The sequence below is a fragment of the Heloderma suspectum genome, chromosome 1 (assembly GCF_057233095.1).
Source record: "Heloderma suspectum isolate Gila_16-S chromosome 1, 16-S_ref, whole genome shotgun sequence".
NCBI classification, from domain to species: Eukaryota; Metazoa; Chordata; class Lepidosauria; order Squamata; family Helodermatidae; genus Heloderma; species Heloderma suspectum.
In genome coordinates, this window is record NC_139458.1 from 34441605 (window position 1) to 34466613 (window position 25009).

The following is a 25009-nucleotide window of genomic DNA, read 5'->3' on the forward strand; positions in this document are numbered from 1 at the left end:
TTAAAGGAAGCCCTTGGTCCATCTCATAAAACTGTAAGAACTTTATTACTTTTTTAACAGTAACATTTTGTGTGGATTTTTAAAAAGTTAATGTAGAAACAGGATGGAACAGACTTTGCTTTGAAGCCATGTGAAGGCAAGACAGACAGAAGTGAGACTGATCCACGCCCACTTGGAAAGTGTTGGACTCTCCGTCATTAGAGATTTTAACCAGAAGCTGGATGGCCACCTATCAGCAATGCTGTAGCAGTCTATATGCATCGGCAAAGGGTTGAATTTGCCTTTGGGGCTCTCTTCAACTCTATGATCCTACCATTCTAAGACAAGGTATTAACTTTTGCTTCCTTTCTGACATTGCATCTGATCTTCTGAATGGATTTCAGGCTATTTCTGGATGCTTCCACCCACACATTTTGAAACCATGACTGGTGGAGTATAATGTCCAAAGCATGCTTGGGACAGGAGAATATGGTTCAAAGTGGCAGGAACTGCCTTTGCATTATTAAAAAAAGCTTCCTATTCACAAGACATAATGGGGCAATCGTGGATGGTACTTGAAGCCTGTTATGGTTTGGTGGAAACAAAGCTCTAGAACTTTCTGCCTATGAAAGTGTGAAAATTGACATCTCTCCTTTGATTTAGAAGAGATTGCAAAACTTTTCCAGAAAGCATTTAGCAGCTAAGGGTGCAATCCTATGGGGATAAGCAGCCAACTCCAAACTCGGAGGCGACCACCTATCCAATGCAGGGCAGGAGAAGCACGGAGGGGATCGTTCCCTCCGCGCTTCTCCTGCCCTGCATTTGTAGATAGACAGCTGATTTTGACTGTCTAGCCACGGGACGGCGGAGCGGGGGAGGAAGCTGCTGGATAACACATAGGATGTGTCGTACTGGCATTTCCACCTTCCCCGCCCCGGAACACCCCGTTTTGGCTGCTCCGCGCTCCTCTTCTGAATGGGAAGTGCGGGGCTGTTCCGTACTGCCTGCGAGGCAGTGCAGAAGGGGGGGAAGGTCAGTTCTCCAGGAACCAACTTCAGAGTGTGGGCTCCGAGGTCGGTTCCCAGAAAACCACATATCCTATGGCCGTCTAGCCACTGACTAGTAGCCATAGGATTACTCCCTCCACCTAGTAACAGAACAAAATGGAATTTTAGCTGATGTTCTGTTGTGTTACTGGGTTTGTTTGGGTTGTTTTGCATTATGGTGTTTTGGGTTTTTGTTGTTCTTGCTGTTTCACTTATTACTGATTCATTATTTGAAAGAGCATGATTGTGGATTTGTTATTATTTGTTATTCTTGTTGTAAGCCACTGAATATTATTTTATACAATGGGTTAATATATATTTTGATTATATATATATATACACACACATACATACATACATACATACATAAACGAGAGAGAGAGAGACAGATTGTTTACCACTTTGAGCTTTGGAAAAGCAGTCTATAAATTAACTAAATACAAAAATCTGAAGTTAGTTAAGGTGAACTTCAAGGAAAGATGAAGGAGTTGAAATACCGTCGGCTAAGTATGGAATGCAGGGCAGAATGTGAGTTGGTAAAAAAGATAGTTAAGGTGCAGTCCTATGCATGTTTAGACAAAGAGAAGACCTATAACTATGCTAGGAGTTGTAGGCCTTTTCTCTGTCTAAACATGCATAGGATTGTGCCCTTAGCATTAGGTTCTGTTGACACCTTACTCTGAAGCACTGCATGATTCTGGCAATGGCCTCCGCTATGAGTTGAACAAGAGAAGGCTGCAGAAGGACTGTCCTCCTGAGGAGAATGTCTTTCTCACATCCCTCGTCTCTCAGACATTTCTACCAAGAAAAGGAACCAGCGTTCAAGTAAAGCCACAGGATTGCCTTCTGGGGTAGGGAACCTCTTTCAGCTTGAGGTCCAAACTCAATTTCAGAGAAGATTTGGGGGGTGCATTCCAGTGATAGGTGAGGTTGAAGGCAAAGGGGATGGAGTGAAAGGCCAAAGGGTTGGGGCCAAAAATACCAAACAAACAAACAAACAAACAAACCCTAGCATATTGTAGCTTGAGGTCTTCTTTACATGGAGATTTTATCCTGCTATTGATATTGCTCACTCATGGAAGTTTGTGGGCCCTATAGATGACTCCATGAATCTCTCGGGCATCTCCCACACTAAATGACCATTTTTAAATAACTCGGAGATAATGAGGTATCAAATTACCCCGCTTATGTTCCGCTTGAGTTCCCTCCGTGAAAAAGGAAACGCTGCAAGAAGAGGAGCTGGACCAATGAAACATATGGGAGACTCAGATAAGGGGGAGGGGGGGAAAGGAAGCACGTGTAAAGGTAGTCCGTCATGATCCTGCATTTAAAATGGAAGCAGAAGGCCCCCTCTTAAATGGGGATTTTAGGCTGGTGTAGAGATGCTCTGAAGCTCTTGCTGCCTTCGGAGAGGGATTTCAGCCTTCCAGAATGGGAAAAAACTGGACAAAATCTGGGAACCCGCCACATGATTGGGGACTGGGGGGAAGGGGCGTGGCCAATGAGGGAATCCTGAGGAGCCTGACTGGACCCCCAGGAGTGCCAGCTTTGGCCCTGGGGCCTGTGGTTCCCCACCTCAGTGCTAAGACCATGAAGGTCAACAGGATCCAAGTCACTGGGAGATCTAAAAGGATCAGTAGTGCTTTATTGATTGCAGGATATATATTTGCTGCTGACTTCTTTTATACAAGTACCCCAGCAGCCGTTTGCTCTACACCTGTTACTATTCATGATCAATTTCTTTTCTTGTTGATACCTACTTACTAATGTATATACTCTGCTATTTATTGGGTCCCACAAAACAGAGGCTTTGTTGAAAAGGATCAATGTGGTACTTTTCCCCTGTCAAAAGTCTAGGCACAGATTGATAAGCATAAGCTACAAGCAGACTCAGTCCCATCCTCAAGCTAAGATCCAGAAATAAGAAATTATCCAGCCATGGAGTTTTAATATAAAACAGAATAATTCAAATGCTTTTGCAGAGGGAGGTGGGAACAAGAGTTGTCTCTAGGACCGTGTGTATATACTTTGGAAGTGTCACTACAAGACGGGGAATTCCTCCTCCTACAAAAAAAAAAAAAAAGCATGATTCTGGAGGAAGTGGAAATTGACGATAAATAAGCATTGTAAATTATGAAATCTTTCCTTCTGGAAAAGGACACTTAGGTGCACCATCTGCTACCATCTTCTCTTTGAGTTGATTAGGTTTTGCTAAGAAGCACAATTCAGTATATCTATTATTTTAGCTTGACTTTTTCTTAAAGGTTGGAAAGGGCCTTTGCTTAGGTGTTGAGCACCTGCTTTGCATGCAGAAAAAGTCCCAGGTTCATTCTCTGGCACCTCCAGGTAGAGTTGGGAAAGAATTCTGTCTCAAACCCTGGAGAGTTGCTTCTAATCCATGTAGAGCTGGCCTGAATCAGGGCCTTCCCAGTGTATTGGGCTACAACTCCCATTACAGATGAGGGGATAAATCCAAGCAGTTGTGGTCAGTCTACCCAGTGAAGTCATGGTTCAGATGAAATTTGAACCAGGGACTTCCGGCATGACCCTTGAGCTCAACTACATTACACCAATCCTGTTTAAAACTAAAGGGAACAAATTAAGATCAGTGAATTAGGTCTTGCTTCAGATCCCAACTTATTCAGACGCTATATTGGCTGCCAAAAGAAGAAGGGCCTTCTTGGTTGTAGCCCTGGAGCTCTGGAATGTCCTTTCAAAGGCTACTCAGTGATCTCTTTCTTATGTATTGTCCCACAAATAAGGGAGTTTTGTTTGTTGTGGTTTGGGGAGTTAGCCCACCCTCTTTTTTCCAATTTTCTTTTTTCATGTTGTTTGGGTTTTATTTTAATGTTGATATTTTATTGGTTCTAAGAACAGATTTGTACCCTGCTTTCGGATCACAGGAAGAAAAGTAGTGTGCAATGTCCATAAAGAAATCAAACAAGCTGAAGGCGCAAGTACTCCAAACATCTAAAATTTAGGATTTTCCAGCTGCTAGTTACATGGAGTCCATTTCCTAATGAAGACCAGCATTGTAGCAAGCAAAGGCACAGTCATAACGCTGGCCTGGAGTGGCCACTTATTCATCAACAAAAAAAGAGGGCAAAAGGGACACAGATTTGTATGGAATTTGCATGTGCTCATTGGTGTGTATCAATACAAATTTAGAAATCATTACTATAATTTAAATAGAAACACAAGACTTCTCACCATAGCAGGGGACAATGATCAGGTGACCCATGTGCCTGCCCAGTCTCCTGTCCAGGTGCTAAGTGGTGATGGACAACTTCAAGGCCCCTGCTGCTCTCCCTGCGTACTGGTCTTTATCTTTAAACCGGACTTGGACTGGACAGCCCTTGAAACAGAGGTCGCCTTCAAATAGAGGACTCTTCTCTGAACCCTCCCAATACTTCTGTAGAGTAAGGGACAAACTACATGTTGTGCTAATCACATCGCATGTAGCTGAGGCTCATCTTATTACTCTTGTGTGTAAGCACGTGCAGCTCTAGTTCAGATTGGGACCTCGGTGCTCCTGGAGGGGAGGGTTAAACCTTCCCCACACTTGTTTTTTCCTGAATCCCCCCCACCCACCCATGGGTAGGTTTAAAAAAGAAAAATCTCCGTTTACTTCAGTGGACACCCCCGTCTATGTTACCCCCCCCATGCGTTAAACTGGGGAGAGACTCAGGAAAAAACGGCTGAGGGAAGATTTAATCCTCCCCTCCCCATGCACCATGGTCCCATCCAAATTAGGGCTGCGCATGCTTACACAAGAATAAAAAGTAAGGCAAGCCTCAGGTACACACCATTTTTAAAAATTATTATTAAATTTCTTAATCGCCCATCTGGCCAGTCATCTGGCCACTCTGGGCAATGTACAATAATACAACAGTTTAAAACAATAAAATTCCACATTAAAACATTGTATTTCTAAAAATACCCTAGCCCACCCCAAATGCCTGCCTGAACAAGCATGTTTTTAATGCATGGCGGAAGCTCATTAAAGAGGGGCATGGCGGAGTTCCCTAGGGAGGGAGTTCCACAGAGTGGGGGCCACCACGGAGAAGGCCCTCTCCCTTGTCCTCACCAGCCTACCTGTCCTGGCTGATAGGACAGAGAGAAGGCCATCCGAGGCTGGTCTTGTTGAGTGGCCTGTCTGGTGATGCTGGAGGCGCTCCTTGAGATAAGCGTAACGTGTAGTTTGGCTCAAGCACACATGGCCACCCTAATCTATGCTGGGCTGTTGGAATTTCTTCTTTACACAAGCTGAAGCAGCCTCATATTGTAACAGCAGCAGGGGCGAGCGGATGGACTTGCAGGGACTGCCAGGAACATATTTATGCTTGCAGAAAGCAATGCTATTACTTGGCAACTCTTATCTTTAGATAAGAACTAAAGTGGCCATAGGTCTTTTAAGAAGATGTTTCCAACACAACTTACCTATACCCAAACTAGAGATGATTTCTAGGTCTGTAACACTATTGGCCTCCAATATTGCTTGTGGCAGTCTTAGCGTGAAGGGAAGCAAATCTCTAGGGAGTGAAAAAGAAAGAAATACAGCTGTATGGGGCTTGTGAGAAAAGAGTTGTTCTTTTTCAGATTGTTTGACATTTTTCTCTCTCTTGTCTTAAACTCAGGCCTTGGAATTACATGTTCTTCATTATAAGTCACCTAGAACACTTCTGTTATTGGGCGGCCTATAAATAGTCTAAAAAAAATTAAGAAAGTGAGAACACTGCAATTATTTCAGTGAAACTCACTTCCAAGGAAGTCTATACCTAATCTGAAACATTTTAAAGTTAATACTAACAGGTGGATGGTGTGGTGGACTTGGAGCAGGGAAAGGGTAAAGAAAAATCCCACTCACACATGGAGCTCGTTGAATAACTGTGAGCCAGTCATGCATTCACCTAACAAGGTTGTTGCGAGGCTACAACAACATTGCCCCCATGTGCACCACAGAGAAAAGGTGGGATACAAGTAAATTTAAGCCTCACTGATTCAGGTTTCAATCGGAGCTAGGTCTCACCAGGACTCAGCCCCAGAATATGTTTTCACACATCAAGGCTGAACACTGGAACCTACAATACCATATCATGATGTTAGGGTCGCTTAGTAGCTAGAGTGCTGACTCAGGAGACCCAGGTTCAAATTGCTGCTCGGCCACAGAGCAGCGATTTGAGCTTGGACCACTCATTCTCTCTTCTCAGACTAACCTACCTCACGGGGCTGTTGTGAGGATAAAACACTGAGTTACCTGGAGGAAGGGTGGGAGAGAGAGAGGAAATAATAAATAAATAAAGATGAGAGGATCTCTATGCATGTACAGAGTGCCTCTCCCCCAATATTGGAAGGGAAGAGTTGGGATCAGGGGAGGCCTGGTACACATGTGTATGTCTTTTCAGGGGATACGGGACACAGGTTTTATTTTGACTGCTGCAAAGGGTCACACAGTCAAAACAGAGTCACTGATGTCCCTGTCTCTCTTCATTTCCAAGCCAAGGTCAGATATGATCGTTTTAAAAACAGCTTGGAATAGGCAAGTTTTGGTTAGCGTTACGTTAATAGAGTTGCCTGTGGCTTCTTTACACTGCAGGAAGTCTTTTCTTCTTCTTCACATGACTGCCACGAGTGTTGAGCAAACTGCCTGCCTTGGCAGATCCCAGAATGGCTAGGAGATGAACTCATGAAGGCTTCCTCTGACCCCCTGCTTAGCTAGCATTTCTCTTAGGTTAACCAAAACCCTTCGCACTGTTTTCTTTAGGAAGTGCTCTCATTCAAAGGCAGTTTTACTCACCACACGGTTCCTGAGGCTAGTCAGAATACTTAATTTCAGTAGATCAGTCTTCCCCAAACTGGTTCCCTCTGTATGTTTTGGACTACAACTCCCAGAATTCCTGACTACTGGCTAGGGCAGATGGAAGTTGAAGTCCAAAACAACTGGAGGGCACCAGGTTGGGGAAAGCCGCAGTAGATGCTTAATATTTTGCAAGATTTTGTTTGTTTGTTTAAAAAAAAAACACACCATACATAAATTTGTGTCTCCCTTTTACCAGGTGTATATGGAAAATCAGTTTTCCAAACCAAAAAAACAGTTGAAATGGACATTCAAGAGCAGCCTTCCTCAACTTGGTGCCTTCCAGATGTGTTGGACTGCAACTCTCATAATTCCCATCTGGAATGGCCATGGACAAGTTGGTATCTGAAGTAAAAGATATCCTTTATGTCCTAGAAGAATGGAAATCTTTAAAACTAGGGCATCTGACAACCCTACTGGAATTTCTGCAGGGAGCAGTTCAGCAGCATAATGCCCAAACTACATGTTGCTGCCACATGTCTCCCCATCAATGTTTAGCGAAAGAAGACTTGACAAGTGAAGTTATCGTGCTCAGAGTCTCCTCGCCCCTTGCAAGGAACAGCCAATACAGTACAGTGGAGGCAAGGAAAGTCTGAGGGAGATGGCATCACAGGATACATCTTCTTTAACACTGCTCCCGGGAATACGGGACATGCCTCGCACATGCCTCACATGCAGAAGGTTCCAGGTTCAATCACCCGCATCTCCAGATAGTGCTGGGAAATCCTGCCTGAAACCCTTGAGAGCTACTGCCAGTCCGTGTTGGCAATACTAAACTAGATGGACCCATAGTCTGACTCAGTATAAGGCAGCTTCCTATGTTCCTAATATGCGGAGAGAAGGCAGAGCATGGCAGCAGCCATGAGGTCCCCAAAACATGCCATCTGGGAAGCTTTATGCCACCATTTGCCTTTTCACATTTATTCCATCATTTGCCTTTGTGCCCTTTCATATTTATGTAGGGAACAGAGTGACAGTTTTCTGGTTTTGTTTTAGGAGAGGGTTGTTTTTTCATGGGGGGGGGGTTTGATGCAAAATGTAGTAGCAGTTTTTAAGTAACTGGGAAATTATTGTCCTTGAAGGGGCCTATTAACTTCCCTCAGTTGGGTAATCTTCATGAAACAACCCAAGCCACCTGCTGAACTATGGGGGTTATTTCATAGGGGAAGGGCCATGGTGCAGTGGTGGAGCTTAGGCTTTACAGTCAGAAGGTCCCAGGTTCAGTCCCCAGCATCTAGGAAAGAACCCTGCCTGAAATCCTGGGGAGATGCTGCCAGTCAGTGTAGTTGACAAAACTGTGCTAGATGGGCCAACAGTCATAAGGCAGCTTTCTATGTTCCGCAAATAAGGATCTCAACCACTACCACCCCATCTCCACTTATTAGGGCATGCATTGACAACGGGACACGAATCCTCTCTTTTGGGGAAGAGCGATACCTCAGTTACAGAGCAAACATGCTTTGCATGCAGATAAATGTGATCACCCATCTGCAGCCTGAAGTGGCATTCTTCCACCTGAGCACCCTCCAACCTGATTCTGCTGTGTAGACTAGGCATAAAAGCAGGGCCGGCCCTACCATTAGGCAGAATGAGGCTGTTGCCTGAGGTAGCAAATGCTGGGAGGTGGCAGCAAGGTGTTGGAAGGGAGAGCTGTGGGCCTCATGGCCTGCCCTGCTAGCCTGCTGCCTTCAGGTGTAGTGGAAAATGCTGTCCCATTGCCAGTGATGAAGAAAGATTCAACTACTAGCCCAGTAGGCTTTTGTACAATAAATGGGAGGGGGTGCCATCTTGTACCTTGCCTCAGGCAGCAAATTGTTGTGGGCCAGCCCTGCCTAAGAATTACACTTTTACCAGCTACGTTGTCCTATAATTCCACCCACCGTACTCCTATATGTGAACAGATACCAGCTTTGTATTTAAACATCAGCCTGGTTGCCATAGGTGACAAGGAATTCTATATAGGTGAGTGAGTGAGCAACTTGGTGGAGGAGGGATGGAATTCTCCATTACTGGAAATCAGAAACTCAACTTACCTACTGACACAGTAGAATGCAACCAGTTTGAAGATGTCTTCAAACACGAGAAGAGATCCTTCCAGGTACAGTACTGATGAGAAACCAAAAAAGTATTCAGGGACTGTTCTCACTAAATCAGAGAAAATGATACATAGGGTCACTCTGGAATGGTCACTTTTGGGGGGTGGGGGGAGAGAAATGGAAAAATGATGTTTATGTGGCTTCATTTGGAGAGGACTTTTAGAAAATAAAATAACATTAAAAAGAGATAAACATAAATCTGTTTGCTTTGTATTGCTACAAGTTCTTTGCTACCAGCTTGCAGCCATATTTATTGAGTTAGAATCATAGTAGCCCATTCTATTCCTATTCTATTCTATTCTATTCTATTCCCTGCCCACTCACTTAAAACCTCTATCCCAATACAAGAGTCTCCCCTCCAGCACAAATCCCAATTCACAATGAAAGGGGGTTGCGAATACTACTGTATATCTATAGGGCAATGGCAGTAATATAATTAATAAAATATAATTAAATGAAACTATGCATTCTGTAGAGGAGCAGACCAATTACAGTTGGGCTAAACCAGTCCCCACAGTCCACAACTGTGCTCAACTTTCCCTGTTTTGGAAATACCTGCTGGAATTCTAAGCATGCCCACTTGAAGCAAAAGTGGACAGGTCTAAAGTGAGAAGATAAGGTAATTATGGACAATTGGGAGTGGCAATTGGGAAACAGGGAGAAAACTAAATGAAGAGACATTTTAAAAACCCCTCAGATCAAATGTTCGAGAGAAAGAACTCTACATGATCTTTCTTTCTTTCTTTTGAAAGGAACTCAGAAAAGGAAACTCAGCTTTTTAAACATGCTGCAATATTCACAATTGATGGTGCTTATGCCCAAGTTGAAAATGCAATGTGTCGATCAGCAAATGTCTCTACTAGCATTTATTTTTTTAAGTATTTATTTAAAAACCACTTAGTTCCTTTCTCCCAGTTAGAACACAGACAAAAAAACCCTGTACGCACAAACACAAAACCCAAGTCAGTTGTTTATGTTAATTTGTTCAGATAAATCCCTTTCCAAGAGCACAATCTGAACCCCAAAACAAAAAGAGTTCAGACTGACTTAAAAACAGCTACATGGGAGCCCTGTAAAGGTGTTTCGTACATGAAACCAAAAGTGGTTTTTGCATTTCCCAGGCCTGTAATGGAAATGTAAAACCTACGCAGGCTTGAAAGTACCTTTGATTTAAAAATAATTGTCTTTCATTTTCTAACTGACATTAACAACATTCACAGATTTCCAAAGTGAAAATATTTATTTATTTATTTCATTTCTATACCGCCCAATAGCCAAAGCTCTCTGGGCAGTTCACAAAAATTAAAACCAAGGAGTACACAATAAAACAATGTAAAATATATAAAACATTAAAACCACAGTATAACAATACAACCAGACTAAAACCAGCATAAAACCTAGCAGCAGTGCAGTAATTTAAAATGCAGATTTAAAACAGCAAAGCTAAAAGTCTAGAAAGCTAAAATGCTAAAATACTGGGAGAATAAAAAGGACTTCACCTGGTGCTGGGAGGAGTACAATGTACAGGCCAGGCGAACCTCACTAGGGAGCTCATTCCAAAGCCGGCGTGTCACAGCAGAAAACGCCCTCCTCCTAGTAGCCACCCGTCTCACTTCCTTTGGCAGGGGCTCACGGAGGAGGGTCGCTGAGGATGATCGTAAGGTCCGGGCAGGCACATATGGGAGGAGGCGATCCTTCAGGTAACCTCACTCCAAGCCATTAAGGGCTTTGAATGTTAACACCAGCACTTTGAAACAGGCCCGGAAATGGACTGGCAGCCAGTGCAGCTGGAAAAGTACGGCGTAATATGAGCTCATTGGCCAGTCCCTGTTAACAAACTTGCTGCCTTATTTTGGACCAGCTGAAGTTTCCGGACCGTTTTCAAAGGCCGCCCCACATATAACGCATTGCAGTAATCCAGACGAGAAGTTAACAGAGCATGGATAACTGCAGCTAGGCTATCTCTGTCCAGATAAGGGCATAGTTGGTATACCAGCCTGAGCTGATAAAAAGTGCTCTATGCCACTGAGTTCAGCTGTGCCTCATGTGACAGTTCTGGGTCCAAGAGCACCCCCAAACTACGAACGTGATACTTTAGGGGGAGTGCATCCCCCTCCAGAACAGGTTGAATATCACCTAGCCGGGCAGATGAACCACCCACTAACTACCTCCATCTTGTCTGGATTGAGTTTCAGTTTGTTGGCCCTCGTCCAGTCCATTACCATGCCCAGGCATTGATTCAGAACGGCCACTGCCTCACCCGGATTTGATGAAAAGGAGAGGTAGAGCTGGGTATCATCTGCATATTTATGGCACCTCAGCTCACATCTCCGGATAACCTCCCCCAGCGGTTTCATGTAGATGTTAAACAGCATGGGGGATAAAACAGAGCCCTGTGGAACCCCATGGCATAATTGCCATGGCACACAGCAATAATCCCCCAGCACCACCTTCTGGAGTCGGCCATCCAATTAGGAGCGGAACCACTGCGGTGCAGTGCCTCCAACTCCCAACCCAGACAATCTATCCAGAAGGATACCATGGTCAATGATATCAAAAGCTGCTGAGAGGTCCAGGAGAATCAACAGGGTTGCGTTCCCCCTGTCCCTCTCCTGGCAGAGGTCATCCCACAGGGCGACCAAGGCAGTTTCCGTTCCAAAACCAGGCCTGAAGCCCAATTGAAATGCATCTAGATAATCCGTTTCATTCAAGACTGCCTGGAGCTGTCCTACAACCACTCGTTCAAGCACCTTGCCCAAGAAGGGGATGTTGGCCACTGGCCTATAATTGTTAACATCCTCCGGTCCAGGTTAGGCTTTTTCAGGAGTGGTCTGATTACCGCCTCTTTTAAAGCGGCTGGCACCACTCCCTCTCTCAAGGAGGAATTTGCAGCCTCCTGGACCCAGCCGGACATCCCCTCCTTATTTGATTTAATAAGCCATGACGGGCAAGCAAGGGTCAAGCACACAAGTGGTCGATTGGACTTGGCCAAGCACCTTGTCCGTATCCTCAGGCCTCTACTAATGGAACTGCATTAATCATGGTGTCCAATTCATGGTGAATCTGAGTGACTTTATCTTCAAAGTGCCATGCAAACTCATCACAGCACGCAACTGAGGGTTCCACGGTCTCTTCCCTGGCCCAGAATGTGACAAGTCGCGAACCACTCAGAAAAGCACTGCTGGATGACACTGAGAAGATGCTGGTGGAAAAGAACTGTCTCTTTGCCACCCTCACCGCCACAGAGTAGGCTCGATAGTGAGCTCTTACCTGTGTTCGGTCAGACTCAGCATGAGTTTTCCCCCACCTGCGTTCTAGCTGTCTCCCCTCTTGCTTCATTGCTGTCAGCTCAGATGTATACCAAGGAGCTGGCCGGGCTCTGCTCAGAGGGAGAGGGCGCTTGGGCGCGATCGTGTCAACCACCCGAGTCATCTCTGTATTCCACAGAGCAACCTGGGCTTCGACAGGAGCACCAGCCATACCAGCAGGAAAATCCCCCAGAGCCCTCTGGAATCCATCAGAATCCATTAGCTTCTGAGGGCGGACCATTTTAATAGGTCCCCCACCCTTGCAGAGGGGGAAGGTTGCCAAGAGTCTAAACCTCAACAGGAAGTGATCTGACCATGACAAAGGGACAGTTGTTAATTCCTCCACTTTCAGATCACCATCCTCCTGCCCAGTCGAGAAAACCAGATCAAGCGTGTGTCCTTTTATATGCGTTGGGCCGATGACATGTTGGGACAGCCCCATGGTTGTCATGGCGGCCATGAAGTCCTGAGCCGCCCCGGACACAGCAGCCTCGGCATGGAAGTTGAGATCCCCCAGGACCATCATCCTAGGGGTCCTCAACACCAAGTCCAAGACCACCTCCGTCAGCTCAGGCAGGGAGTCTGATGGGCAGCGGGGTGGGCGGTACACCCCACCAAAAAAGAGGTCCTTCATATCTGATTATGAGCCTAAGGAATATTAATGTAATAGACATTTTGTGAAAAAAGCGACTCCCACACCGAGGGTTCCTAGCGCTAACTGCCAGAATGCACTGTGCAGCTATTCTTTCTTAACAGATTCTGTGTTAAGCAAAAAGACAGAAGAAGCAGTGGGAAAAGACAGGAGGGCTGCAGGTAGAAGACGACCTTGACATCTATTCTGGACCCCGGTAAAATGGTGAGAATGAAGCAGGGTGATGGCACGATGAAAGCCTACTCTGGAAGCACCCCACGCACTGAATGCCCACAATAGGAGAAGCAAAGCGATTATCTCTCAAAGGTCCTTACTGGTTAACTACAGGAAGGATCGTCTGGAGTGTGTGTGTGTGCGAGCGCGCGCACTTAAACATTTCTCCTTCAGATATCAACTTAATTATTAGCAGGAAATGATTCTGTTTCTGTTTCATGCTCACCTTACTGATCTCCATGCAATTTTGGTGAACAAGGCTGAACTCTTTCCCTTTTGAGAAGGCTTATGGGGACTTAACTATGATGGGTTTCTGAACGGAGGAATTCTGCCTTTCACACCTTGAAGGCCCCATTACACCTCAAGGATTCCCAGATGGAATATCACACAATTTGCCTATTCAGGAGGGGAACTAAGATGACTTTCTACAACCCAATGAAGGGACTTGGATGTAGGGGAGGAAACATGCCTTCCAAACACTAGATCACACTACCCTGTTTGGCTTCTATTGGCCCGTTAATGGGTGTTATCACCTAGAATTAATCTCCATTTGAATTTCCACAATACTCCAGAGCAACAGGATGTCAGGTTATGAATTGAGATATTGGCTCCTCCACACCCAGCCGGGGGCTTGCTGTCATTGTTGCTGCTGACTCCAGGGAACCCCACCAGCAAACACCCACCAATGCAGGAGCAGCCCCACCAGAGGACACTTTCCCAGCTGCCCCCCGCCTGAAATCTGTCACATCTTCCACATTCTTTAACGTTTATTTATTTATTACTAATGTTTATATACTGCTTAATATAATAAAATCTCTAAGCAGAGATTTTATCTCTGCTTAGAAAGATATACATATAACTATATACATATACATACATATATATATATGATATACATATAAAAAAAGGTGTCCCCAACCAGTCGTGTCCGACTCTAGGGTGTGGTGCTCATCCCTGTTTCTAAGCCGAAGAGCCAGCGCTGTCCGAAGACGCTTCCGTGGTCATGTGGCCGGCATGACTGAACACCGAGGTGCACGGAACGCTGTTACCTTTCCCGCCGAGGCGGTACCTATTTATCTACTTGCAATTTCTTGCTTTCAAACTGCTAGGTTGGCAGGAGCTGGGACTGAAGACGGGAGCCCACTCCGTCATGCGGCACTCGGGTCTCGAACTGCTGTCCTGCCGACCTTCCGGTCTGCAGTTCAGCGTCTTAACCACTAAGCCACCGCGGCCCCTTAAGATATACATATAACTATATGTAAAATGCACCACTGAAATCCATTTCAAGTGCACTAACAATAAAAAGCAATACCACAACAGTAAGATGGAGCAGCAATATGGTTAATGGCAGTGGGTGACAAGCCAGAGGCAGCCTGCATAGTCATAGTCATAGAATCACAGGGTTGGAAGGGGCCTACAAGACCATTGAGTCCAACTCCCTGCTCAGTGCAGGAAGCCTGATTCCCAGGCAGTCTCCCATCCACTGGAACATCAAAGGGAACATCAGGGCCTGCTCCAGTTGGACACCCCCCCCCCCCGGCTAACTGCCATCCATGGCCCTGTGGGGAAGAAGAAGGAGCGAGGGAGCAGGCAAAGGGAACATCAGGGCCTGCTCCAGTTGAACTGCCCCTCCTTTGGGAGATGAGAGGGGGGAACAGGGCCATCCCACCAGCCCTGCTGACAGTCTACCTAATTCTTTTTTCTCCCCTCCCCATTGCCTTTTCCTTTTATGTCGTGTCTTTTTTAGATTGTAAGCCTGCGGGCAGGGACTGTCATCTTTGTTCATTGATTGTAAGATGCTCCGGGAGCCTTTTTTGGCTGAGGCACGCGATAAAAATACAATCGAGCTGCACGGAGGAGGGTGTTCCAGATGGTGAGCACTGCCACTGAGAATACGCCATGATATTATGTGGCGGCATTCTGTTGGTTGCACTTTGAAAAGGGGGGGGGGCACAGGCAGCCACAGGGGCCTTGATTCAGGCTAGACTCATGGCAATAGGGCAGCTTTTTCTGTAATCCTTCCTCCCTACCCCCAGAACCAGAGAATTTACCCAGTATGGTACTTGAATACTTTACCATGTGGGGCAAAGAGTAGCGCTGGGCAGCGTGCAACCTAATGTGTTTTCCAGCTCATACAGCCTAGCCTAATTAAGGATTCAATCCTATGGATGTTCAGACAGAAAAAAAGGCCTACAACTCCCAGCATACCCAATCCAGCCATGCTGTCTAAACATCCATAGGATTGCACCTTAAATCTGCATAATATCTTCTCCAGTCTGTCTTTGTTCTCTGCCCCTCCTCCACTTCCACTTTAAGATGATTATAGACTGTACACTGGGGCTCTCCCATCATGTTTAAGAACATATTCCCCCCCCCCTCAATACACACCCACAAAATTAAACTTCAAACCTGTCTGAGGGAAAGAACTCTACATGATTTTTTTCTCTCTCTCTTTCTTTCTTCTCACTTAACTAATAGCCTGAAGAAGAATTCTGGTGAACTCTCAGGCTTGCTCACTATTTTGTGAGGTTTCAGAAAAACATTTGTTTTACTTTTGCATCTTTTCCAATCAATATTATGCGAATTCTAAAAAACACCCACACCTGCAACACAAAGAAAAGAGTTCCCCTAAAAAACAGAATAGAAAGAAGGAAATTCTGTCTTCTTGGTAGAGGCAGGGTTTTCAGGAAGTTAGAGGAAGGGATTAAACATTCAGATGGAAACTCTTTGTGCTTGCTGGCTTTCTCAATAACTGCTGCAAGTTGTGCTTGAAATCACCAGGGCAGGATTGCCATCAACTCTGATGTTTTCAGGACAGTAAAAATCCCTACTGCTATCCTGTGAATCAGAAACTAACTGTTCTTTGAGGGCATGGAAATACCCTGCCCCAGGATACAAAATGGTCCCCCGTTCCCAGCAACATCTGTATTCCACACTATTAACTGGAGACAAACTGACACAGGACTGCCCTCCCCCGACACACATGGCATGCCATCCTCTGATCCCAATTCCACACACACACACACACACACACACTCATGCAAATTCATTATCTAAAAATATAAGAACATACAAAGAGCCATGCTGGATCAGACCAAGGGTCCATCTAGTCCAGCATTCTGTTCACACAGTGGGCAACCAGCTATCCACGGGAAACCCACAAGCAAGACATGAGTGCAGCAGCACAATCCCGCCCATCTTCCCCAGCAACTGTGAAAATATCTGTGAAAATATTTTTCACAGATCTACACTTGTCTATTTGTGTCCCAGCCTTCTGCTCAGAAGAGTTCAGAGTGGTGTAATGTGGCCTTTCCTCCAGTTAGATCCTCAAAATCAGTGCTGGCCAAAGACATTTTGCTGCCTGAAGCAAAGCCAAAATGGCATCCCTGTCCCTGCTAGGGGCAACTAACACTTTAAAAAGTCTTGCTGCACCATTCAGACAGCAATTCCTGCCTTGATCTTTTCTCACCCACCTCCTCAGGGTGCCACCTGAAGCAAGTTCCTTCACCATACTGCATGCCAGGGCTGGTCTTGCTCACAACAACCCTGTGAAGTAGATTAGACCAAGAAATAGTGGGGCTGTTCACAGAACACACTAACCGACACTCAGTGGTTGAATGTGGGTTGTTTGATGAACTGTGGGTTAGCATGTGTGCCTGAACACACATGCAGTGTGGCTTATTTTCTTGAAGAAGCCACCTTGAGAACCCATGGTTGTCAGGTTGTTCGGGATGGTTAACAAGCTATACTGCATGGTTAACAAGCCACCCTGGCTGCATAGAGACAACGCAATAACCCACCCTGTGGGACATGTACTGTGTTTAGACAACACACTAACCCACGGTTCAACTAACAACCACGGTTCAAAACAACTCACACTCAGCCACTGAGTGTGGGTTAGCATGTTGTGTGAACAGCCTCAGTGACTGAGCCAAATCACGTGGTGGAGCAGGAATTTAAATCCAGGTTCCCCCACTTAATGTCCAACACTATGCATTCCACAACTCAGGCTTTTGGCCCCAACAACATAGTTTGAGTCCATGCAGCTACAAAGCATGATCAGGAATGTTTTCCTTGGAATATAATTTAATACTAAAGGCATATTCCTGGTTATATAATTTGACTGTCCTCTCTGTGTTTTCACGAGTTAATAGTGCTAACCTTAATACTGACATTTGTTAGCGAACACCAAGGTCAGTTGAAAGAATCATAATTTAGCTCAGCCAAATCCTTTGCTCTTTATGTTTAATCCACATATAGAGTATTCTGAAACCAATTATCTTTGCTAAAGCAAAGCAACTCTTTGGAAAAAAACACACACAACTTAAACTGCAGGAAATCTATTGGATTGCTCTGGCATACAGGCTTCAGCAATTTTATTGTTTCCTTGTCTCATCAACTTAAATATTTTAGAATTCCTTCTTTTACAGATAACTTGCTAGCAGATACAGCAAGATGGGCAACTTACCCTAAGTGAGGAAGGGAACCAGAGGCACGACCCTTAGCTTGCTCCAGTGTGCTGCGGTCAAAGTTGCTAAATATGGAGAACTGGCAAAGCTATCTCCAGCACATTACTTGAGCTAAAAATACAGTGCGTCACCATGATTGGAATGCAACATCTCCAAGGCTCCAGAGATCATTCTGCATGTCTATGTTGATACCTTCTATGCATCAAATGGGATCAACTTGGGAAATATACTGTTACCCTCAGCCTATTTCTACACTGTACTTAACTCTTTGCTGTCACTGACAGAAAGGAATATAGTAGACCTTCTGTGCATTTCTCAGTCCACATTCGTAATCATAGAACTGTAAGGATGAAACCAAAAGGTTAGTTCAGCCTGCTGCCCTGATGTGGGTACCCTTAGGTAGACAGCATCCCAGCCATGCTCCATATCCTGTTCTTATCCTGGGGCAGCTCTGATCTCCTTTGCATACTATGTAATTAACTAATGGAACTTCCTGCCACAAGATGTCTTGATGGCCACTGGCCCAGATCAAAGGAGATAATTGGACACATTCATAGAGAATAGGCCTGCCAGCATCTATAAGCTTCAATGAATCTCCACGTTCAGAGGTGATACACCCCTGAATGTGAGATGCTGAGGGACAAACAATGGGGAGAAGGTCTTGCTCTCATTCCCTACTTGTGGGCTTTCCAGAAACATCTGGCTGGCCTTTGTTGGAAACAGGATACTAGCTTACATCATGGGCCCTTGGTCTAATCCACCAGGTCTAGTTCCTGGCTCTAGGCTACTCTGCTCTGCCTCTGGTCTGTTCTGAAGTCCTGTACTTCCACTGTGCTTATTAGTCATTGAACTTGGCCTGGATCCCAGTTCTCACAAGCCCCTGATTCTGTCCCCAGTTATGCAAACCCCAGGCCTAATCTCAGCATGAACATTCTCTTAGTTACTCTCAACCCTGCTTTTCAACCCATTCCTGGTGTCCAGATCCTGCCACATCTCATCGTCCTATTTTGATTCTGCAGGGAATGCTACTACTGCTTCCGCCTGTCCACTTCTTAATAATCTGATATTCATTTTGTGCCTTCTATGCTGATGCTTTGGGTTAGTTCCACTTGCTCAAGGATCACTTCCCTCCAGAGAATGTTGCGTGTGTGTGTGGGGGGGGGGGGGATCTTCATGACAATGAAATGAGAAGTGCGGTGGGAGTATTATCTGTATTTTCATGGAATCGGCTTTGGTCCTTCAGGGACACACGAAGTAAGAAAAGCCAAGTGTACTGTACCTTTAAAATCCAGTTTTCATGGGTCACACAGCACTTCAAAGGAACATACTTCTGGGTTTGGTGGGGGGAGTAGAATGGAATGTCATCAACCTCACAGGGGCTGCTCAAACAAGGAGAGAGGCTTGTTTTTCGCCTCTGTCCAGGCAATCCTGCCTCTTTTGCATAAAGAAGTCAAAATCCCTGATTCTCCAGTACAGCACCTGAAGGCTCCCTATGAGAGCAGCCCACCATTCCAATTTCGCCCCATTCCAGCAAACTTTCATAGAGTTATGCTCCCACCCCATTTTTCCCAATGTGCGCACTTTTCAGTGAAGAACCCCAAATCCCCAAGTCTCCAGTGCAGCATCTGAAGGCTCCCCCTGAGAGCATCCCCCCGCCTCCAATTTTGCCCCATTTCAGAAAACTGTCACGGAGTTATTGCTTCCACCACCACCCCTTTCTCCTTCTCTGGGCTTTCTTTCTCCCTTTTTGCAATGACAGGCTCCGGAGATCTTGCCAGATCAGAGAAGCAACTTTACATAACATCAAAGAAGTGACTTTACACAATATCAGATATGTGATTTAACACAACAATGGAGAAGTGAAGTAATGCAAACATCAGAGAAGTGCATCATCATGGAGGCTAATTACTGATGAAATGGGAGTGCAGGGAAATTCTGAAGGCTGGAAAGGCTCAGTGAGGTCACAGCCAGGTGAAAGACACACCCCTGGGCAGAGCTATCATGCCAATGTAAATGCAGAGGATAGGAGCACATGGCACCAGAAGTGTGAAGAACCTGAATTAAAGAAATAAAGTAAAAGTAGTCTCAGAAAATCCGGCTTTTCCACCACAAATCTCTGTGGTGGCTGCAGATTGGCCACAACATCATCTGCTGTGAACAACTTAGAAATGCTCCCAATTTGCAGCAAATCCCCTGAGAGGACAGCCCCCTGGAGATACCTGCTGCAGTCACATCTCTGAAGCTAATATGGGGTGCTTCCAGATGGAGGCCCCAACCACTGCTCTTCCACTGTAAGCTACAAGTGGAATTGCAATTGACTATTCACACTTCAGAGCCTCGTGTGGTGCAGAGTGGTAGGCGGCTGTATAGCAACCAAAGCTCTCCCCACGACCTGAGTTCGATCCCAGCGGAAGCTGGCCCCAGATAGCTGGCTCAGGTTGACTCAGCCTTCCATCCTTCCGAGGTCGGTAAAATGAGGACCCAGCTTGCTGCGGGGAAAAGTAGTCATGACTAGAGAAGGCAATGGCAAACCACCCTGCTATAGTCTGCCACAAAAACGCTAGCGCAAGCGGCGTCCCTCTAGGGGTCAGTAATGACCCGGTGCTTGCACAGGAGGAACCTTTCCTTTTGCCGCGGTGGCTTAGTGGTTAAGACGCTGAACTGCAGACTGGAAGGTCGGCAGGACAGCAGTTCAAGACCCGAGTGCCGCGTGACGGAGTGAGCTCCCGTCTTCAGTCCCAGCTCCTGCCAACCTAGCAGTTTGAAAGCAAGAAATTGCAAGTAGATAAATAGGTACCACCTCAGTGGGAAAGGTAACAGCGTTCCGTGCACCTCGGTGTTCAGTCATGCCGGCCACATGACCACGGAAGCGTCTTCGGACAGCGCTGGCTCTTCGGCTTAGAAACGGGGATGAGCACCGCACCCTAGAGTCGGACACAACTGGTTGGGGACACCTTTACCTTTACCTTTTTATTCACACTTCAGTGTGGAACTATGTTCCATCCAACTGGTAGGAATGTGTAAACAGTGTTGTCCCCTTCTCTTTCTCCACTCATTGGTCACCACAGACACCCTTCTCCTGACATTCTGAACCAGGTGCTTCTCAGCGCCATTGTAGTACCCTGTTTTTTGTGTGTGCCTGTGTTTTAAAACTTTGTTAGAAGTTGTTTTTAAAAAGGGTCCCTGCAACACAGGGCAAGAGGCTTGTAGCCAAGCTTATTTCCAAGTAAACAGGATTACAGATCGATCTGTAAATCCCATTGATTTCACCTGAGAATGTACCATCTCTAGTCTAGTCAATTTCACAACTGGATCTAATCAGTTGACCTGATCCACTCAGTTTCACAACCTAATCTAGGGTGCTTCCAGACAGAAAGCTCCTTGCACTACCAGTCAAAAGACATTGCTCTATTTCTCTGTGACATGTGAATTGGGAGAGGCTGTGCACGTTCTGAACCAGTGCCTAGATGCAGTTATGGCTTGGATTGGAGATCTAATAAACTGAAGTTGAATCCTGATAAGACTGAAGCTGAATCCCATTGGGTTGATAGTTCCTAGGTCTAGGAAGTGGGCTACTGGGAGAGGCTGTGCACGTTCTGAACCAGTGCCTAGATGCAGTTATGGCTTGGATTGGAGATCTAATAAACTGAAGTTGAATCCTGATGAGACTGAAGCTGAATCCCATTGGGTTGATAGTTCCTAGGTCTAGGAAGTGGGCTACTGGCCTGTTCTGGATGGAATTGCACTCCCTCTGAAGGAGCAGGTACATAGTTTGGGTGCATAGGCATGCGCAGCACATGATTTCATTAGGGTGTGCACCCAGGGAATGTAAAAAAAAATTTTTTTGAAGGAGAACATTTATTGTCATAAAGGACATTATTTTTATTCATCAAACAAACTAAAGAAACTAAAACTTAACTTTAAAATTGGTATGATATAAATCTTTATTGTTTAAAGCCAAAGGCCATCACAATTTCAAGTTAAAATAACAATTAAAATACATGAGTAAGAGACCAAAGAAGAAGAAGAAAAACAGATAAAATACATTACAGTACAAATACAAAGGAGAATAATTAAAACATTTATAATAAAACAAGAAAGTGACACTTCCCTCTGGGACAATACCATAGGCACAAGCCTTCCCCTAAGATTGGCTGGCAAGAGCAGTTAAATGCCTTGCCCTCAGCTTCCTGGCAGCACAAGCAAATTCGGCAACCTGTAGCGTAATATCATCATTACCTGCCAGCAAAGAGCAAACCTGTTGCATAGGGGATCTATTTTCCAAAGAATTAAGAGTATACTGGAGGAATCTGGCTCTTGGGGACTCATAGAAGGGGCAATGGAGAAGATAGTGATCAATATCCTCAACCTCACCGGACTTGCATATACAGAGTCATAGATGGAATACCACTTTTTAAAATCTTCCATCCAGGAAAGCAGAGGGCATGCTCTGTACTCTCAGGGCTGTAAATGATTGTCTTAGGGGAGCAACAGTGAGCAGAGTGAAGTAGCGCTCCAAGACATACGTGGTTTTATACAAGGGATACCAGGTTGAGTATGACATATTGGTGATGGAATATAGATCTCGATGTTGTGCATATAGGGAAATTCTTTCCTTGCAGAGCTGTTTTACTCTGTCGGAGTTAGAGGAGGGTAAGACATCTGTACTAATCCCATAGTTATATAAAATGTGTCTTACAGATTTTACCCAAGAATACTGTGTTGGCGTTTGCAGTTGGTCTAAAGGACACTTTTTAGGTGAGCAGGAGTCATGCCTGCACGACACCTTCAGCCAGTACAAAGCAAGTGCAGCATGCACCTGTGCTTCAGTAGAGAGTATCCCTGTCTCTGCCCGCAATATGGGGGCTGGTGTAGCTTGGGGGACAGCTAGAAGGGATCTCATGAAGGAGTTCTGCACCGCCTCTAGGATATAAACATTTGTATATCCCCAGATCTCCGCACCATACAGCAATAGTGCAATATCTTCCTCAGAAATATCTCAGTTGCTGGTGCAAGCTGCAACCAGGCTCCCCGCTTGAGATTTAAAGAAACGCATCAGAGAATATATGGAGTGGGAGGTCTTCCACTTAGCAGCCTCCAAGTGGCATCTCCATGAAAGAAGAGCATTAAACCCAAGTCCTAGATATTTAAAACTGTGCTGTTGGTCAATAGGTCCAGTTTCCATGTATGTGTTTTTTTTTCTTATTTCCAAAAACTACCACTTATTTTTGGAATGATTGATAAATAGATTTCATTTGTACAGAACTTGTTCAGTTCCGTCAATAGTCTCCGCATTCCAATTAGTGTAGTTGAAAATATGACAATGTCATCGGCATACAGAAGGATTGAGAGTTGTACATCCAGAATTGTGGCAGGAAAGAATTCCAAGCTGCTCATAACTTTAAAATTAACAACTGAACTTTACAAACTTAAAAAACGAGACACAAAATATCATTTTTTTTTGCAGCTGATTATATAGGTCAAATAATTTTCTAGCATAGTAGTCAGAGGGGGAGGGGAGAACCAATGGTAATGCTGCGCCACAGTAGTGGGGACGCATGCTGCAAGCAAACTCAGGCTTCCTGTACATTTCTACAACATCTATTATGCAATTCAGTGCTTATTGCATAATACACAATCCACACTTTAAAATTAAAAGAGTGTATCGTGCAATTAAATTAAAACACAAAGCCACTTTTGGGGGAGAGACATTAGGGTGTGCCTGGGCATACCTGGCAAATCCTTTATGCACGCCTATGTTTGGGTGTGGTCCTGGATCCATTTTTGTCACTGGAGACCCAGGTAAACTCGGTGGCCCAGAGCACCCATTACCAACTTTGGTTGGTGCACCAGTTATGGCCATTCCTGGTTATGGACAGCTTAGCCACAGTGATCCATGCACTGGTAACCTCATGATTAGACTACCGTAATGCGCTCTATGTGGGGCTGCTGTTGTGCCTGATTCAGAAGCTGTAGCTAGTGCAGAGAATGCAACAGCAAGGCGGGGGGTGCCCACTGGGACACCCAGCTATGCTCACATAACACCTGTGTTAAAAGAGCTGCCCTGGCTGCCTATTATCTAGATAGGTTATGTTATTGTCATACAAAGCCCTAAACAACTTGGGACCAGGTATCTAGCAGACCACCTTCCCTTATCTATACTCAACCAACCTTTAAGATTGTCAGAGGAGGCCTTGCTGGTCATTGCAAAAGCAACGGAATGTCACCATGTAATACCACGATGGTGGGACTTCTCAGTAGTGGCGCCCACCCTCTGGAACACCCTCCCTCATGCAGTTAGGGAAGCAGAAAATGTGACATGTTTCAAATGCCTCCTAAAAATGCATGTGTTCACCCAGCCTCTCCCAGGCATGTTATTGATTGTAATTGATCATGCTGCTCCATCTTACTGTGTCCTGCCCCGAGCTGAGTCCTCTGAGGAGGAGCTAGAGGCCCCAGAAGCCCAGGATAGCCCAGACCAGGGACTGCCACCAGACCCACAGGAGCCTGAACCCTCCGGGAAAGTGGCTGCCGGGCCATCCTTGTCAGGAGAGAGGGACTCTGCCTCGGAGGCTGAGCCCCCCCCCCCCGATCCCCAGGAGCGTCGTCGCCTCAAGCAACAGGCTAGCAGGGCTCCTGTGCAAAGGAGTGCTTGCCTCCAGAAGAGGTCTCCTCAGGAGAAAGGGACTCCTTAGGAGTAGGCTCTGGGACGGGAGCTCTGATTGCTACAGCTGAGCTCTGGGTGGGGTCTGGCTGGCTTTGGGCTTAAAAACCTTCACTGGAAACCCAGCCAGCATTGGTGCAACTTGGTCCTTCCAGCCTCTGCTGTGTGCCTCGCTTCCTGAATTGCACCCTGTGACTGATGCTCTGTTCCCTGACCCTTTGGACTGCCTCATGGCCCTGCTTCTGGACTGCATAATGCACCTGACTGATTGACTGTGTTTGACCTCTTGCTTGTGATCTTGACTACCCCTGCTGCTGCCTGATCCTTGTTGCCTGACTGCCTGCCAGTGTTCTGACCTCTGCCTAGATTTTGACCACTCCTGCATTAGTTTAAAACTCCTTGGACTGAAACCTGTGCGCGTGACCATTTGCTTGCTTCTATTGCCTCGCTCCCTGTACGTGTTTGCAAAGAGCCAAGACTTGTTCTAGAGCAGGACATACTGATCCTTTAATTGCTTTGTACTATTATTGTAATTGGAAATGTTTTTAATAATGTATGTTAAATGTGATTATAATATCTATATGTGAACTGCTTAGGGATTTTATTATATTAAGCAGTATTGAAGTATCACAAGTAATAGCAGCAGTGCAGCTGTTATGTCTTTTCTTCCTTGATAGGTTTTTTGTGGAAAGAAAAAAGCAGTGTTGGGAAAACACAGGAGAGTT

General features: G+C 45.4%; 1 protein-coding gene across 2 annotated transcripts in view; it reads right to left on the reverse strand.

Moving 5' to 3' along the window:
- The window catches only part of RIN3 (Ras and Rab interactor 3), a 127528-nt gene that overhangs the window by 41707 nt on the left and 60812 nt on the right, over positions 1-25009 (reverse strand). For both annotated transcript variants that reach the window (XM_084840483.1, XM_084840493.1), the window contains exons 4-5: positions 8916-8988; positions 5466-5557 (exon numbers count right to left, since the gene is read on the reverse strand). In XM_084840483.1, the coding sequence (XP_084696609.1) occupies positions 5466-5557; positions 8916-8988 (165 nt within the window). The remainder of the gene's footprint in view (positions 1-5465; positions 5558-8915; positions 8989-25009) is intronic.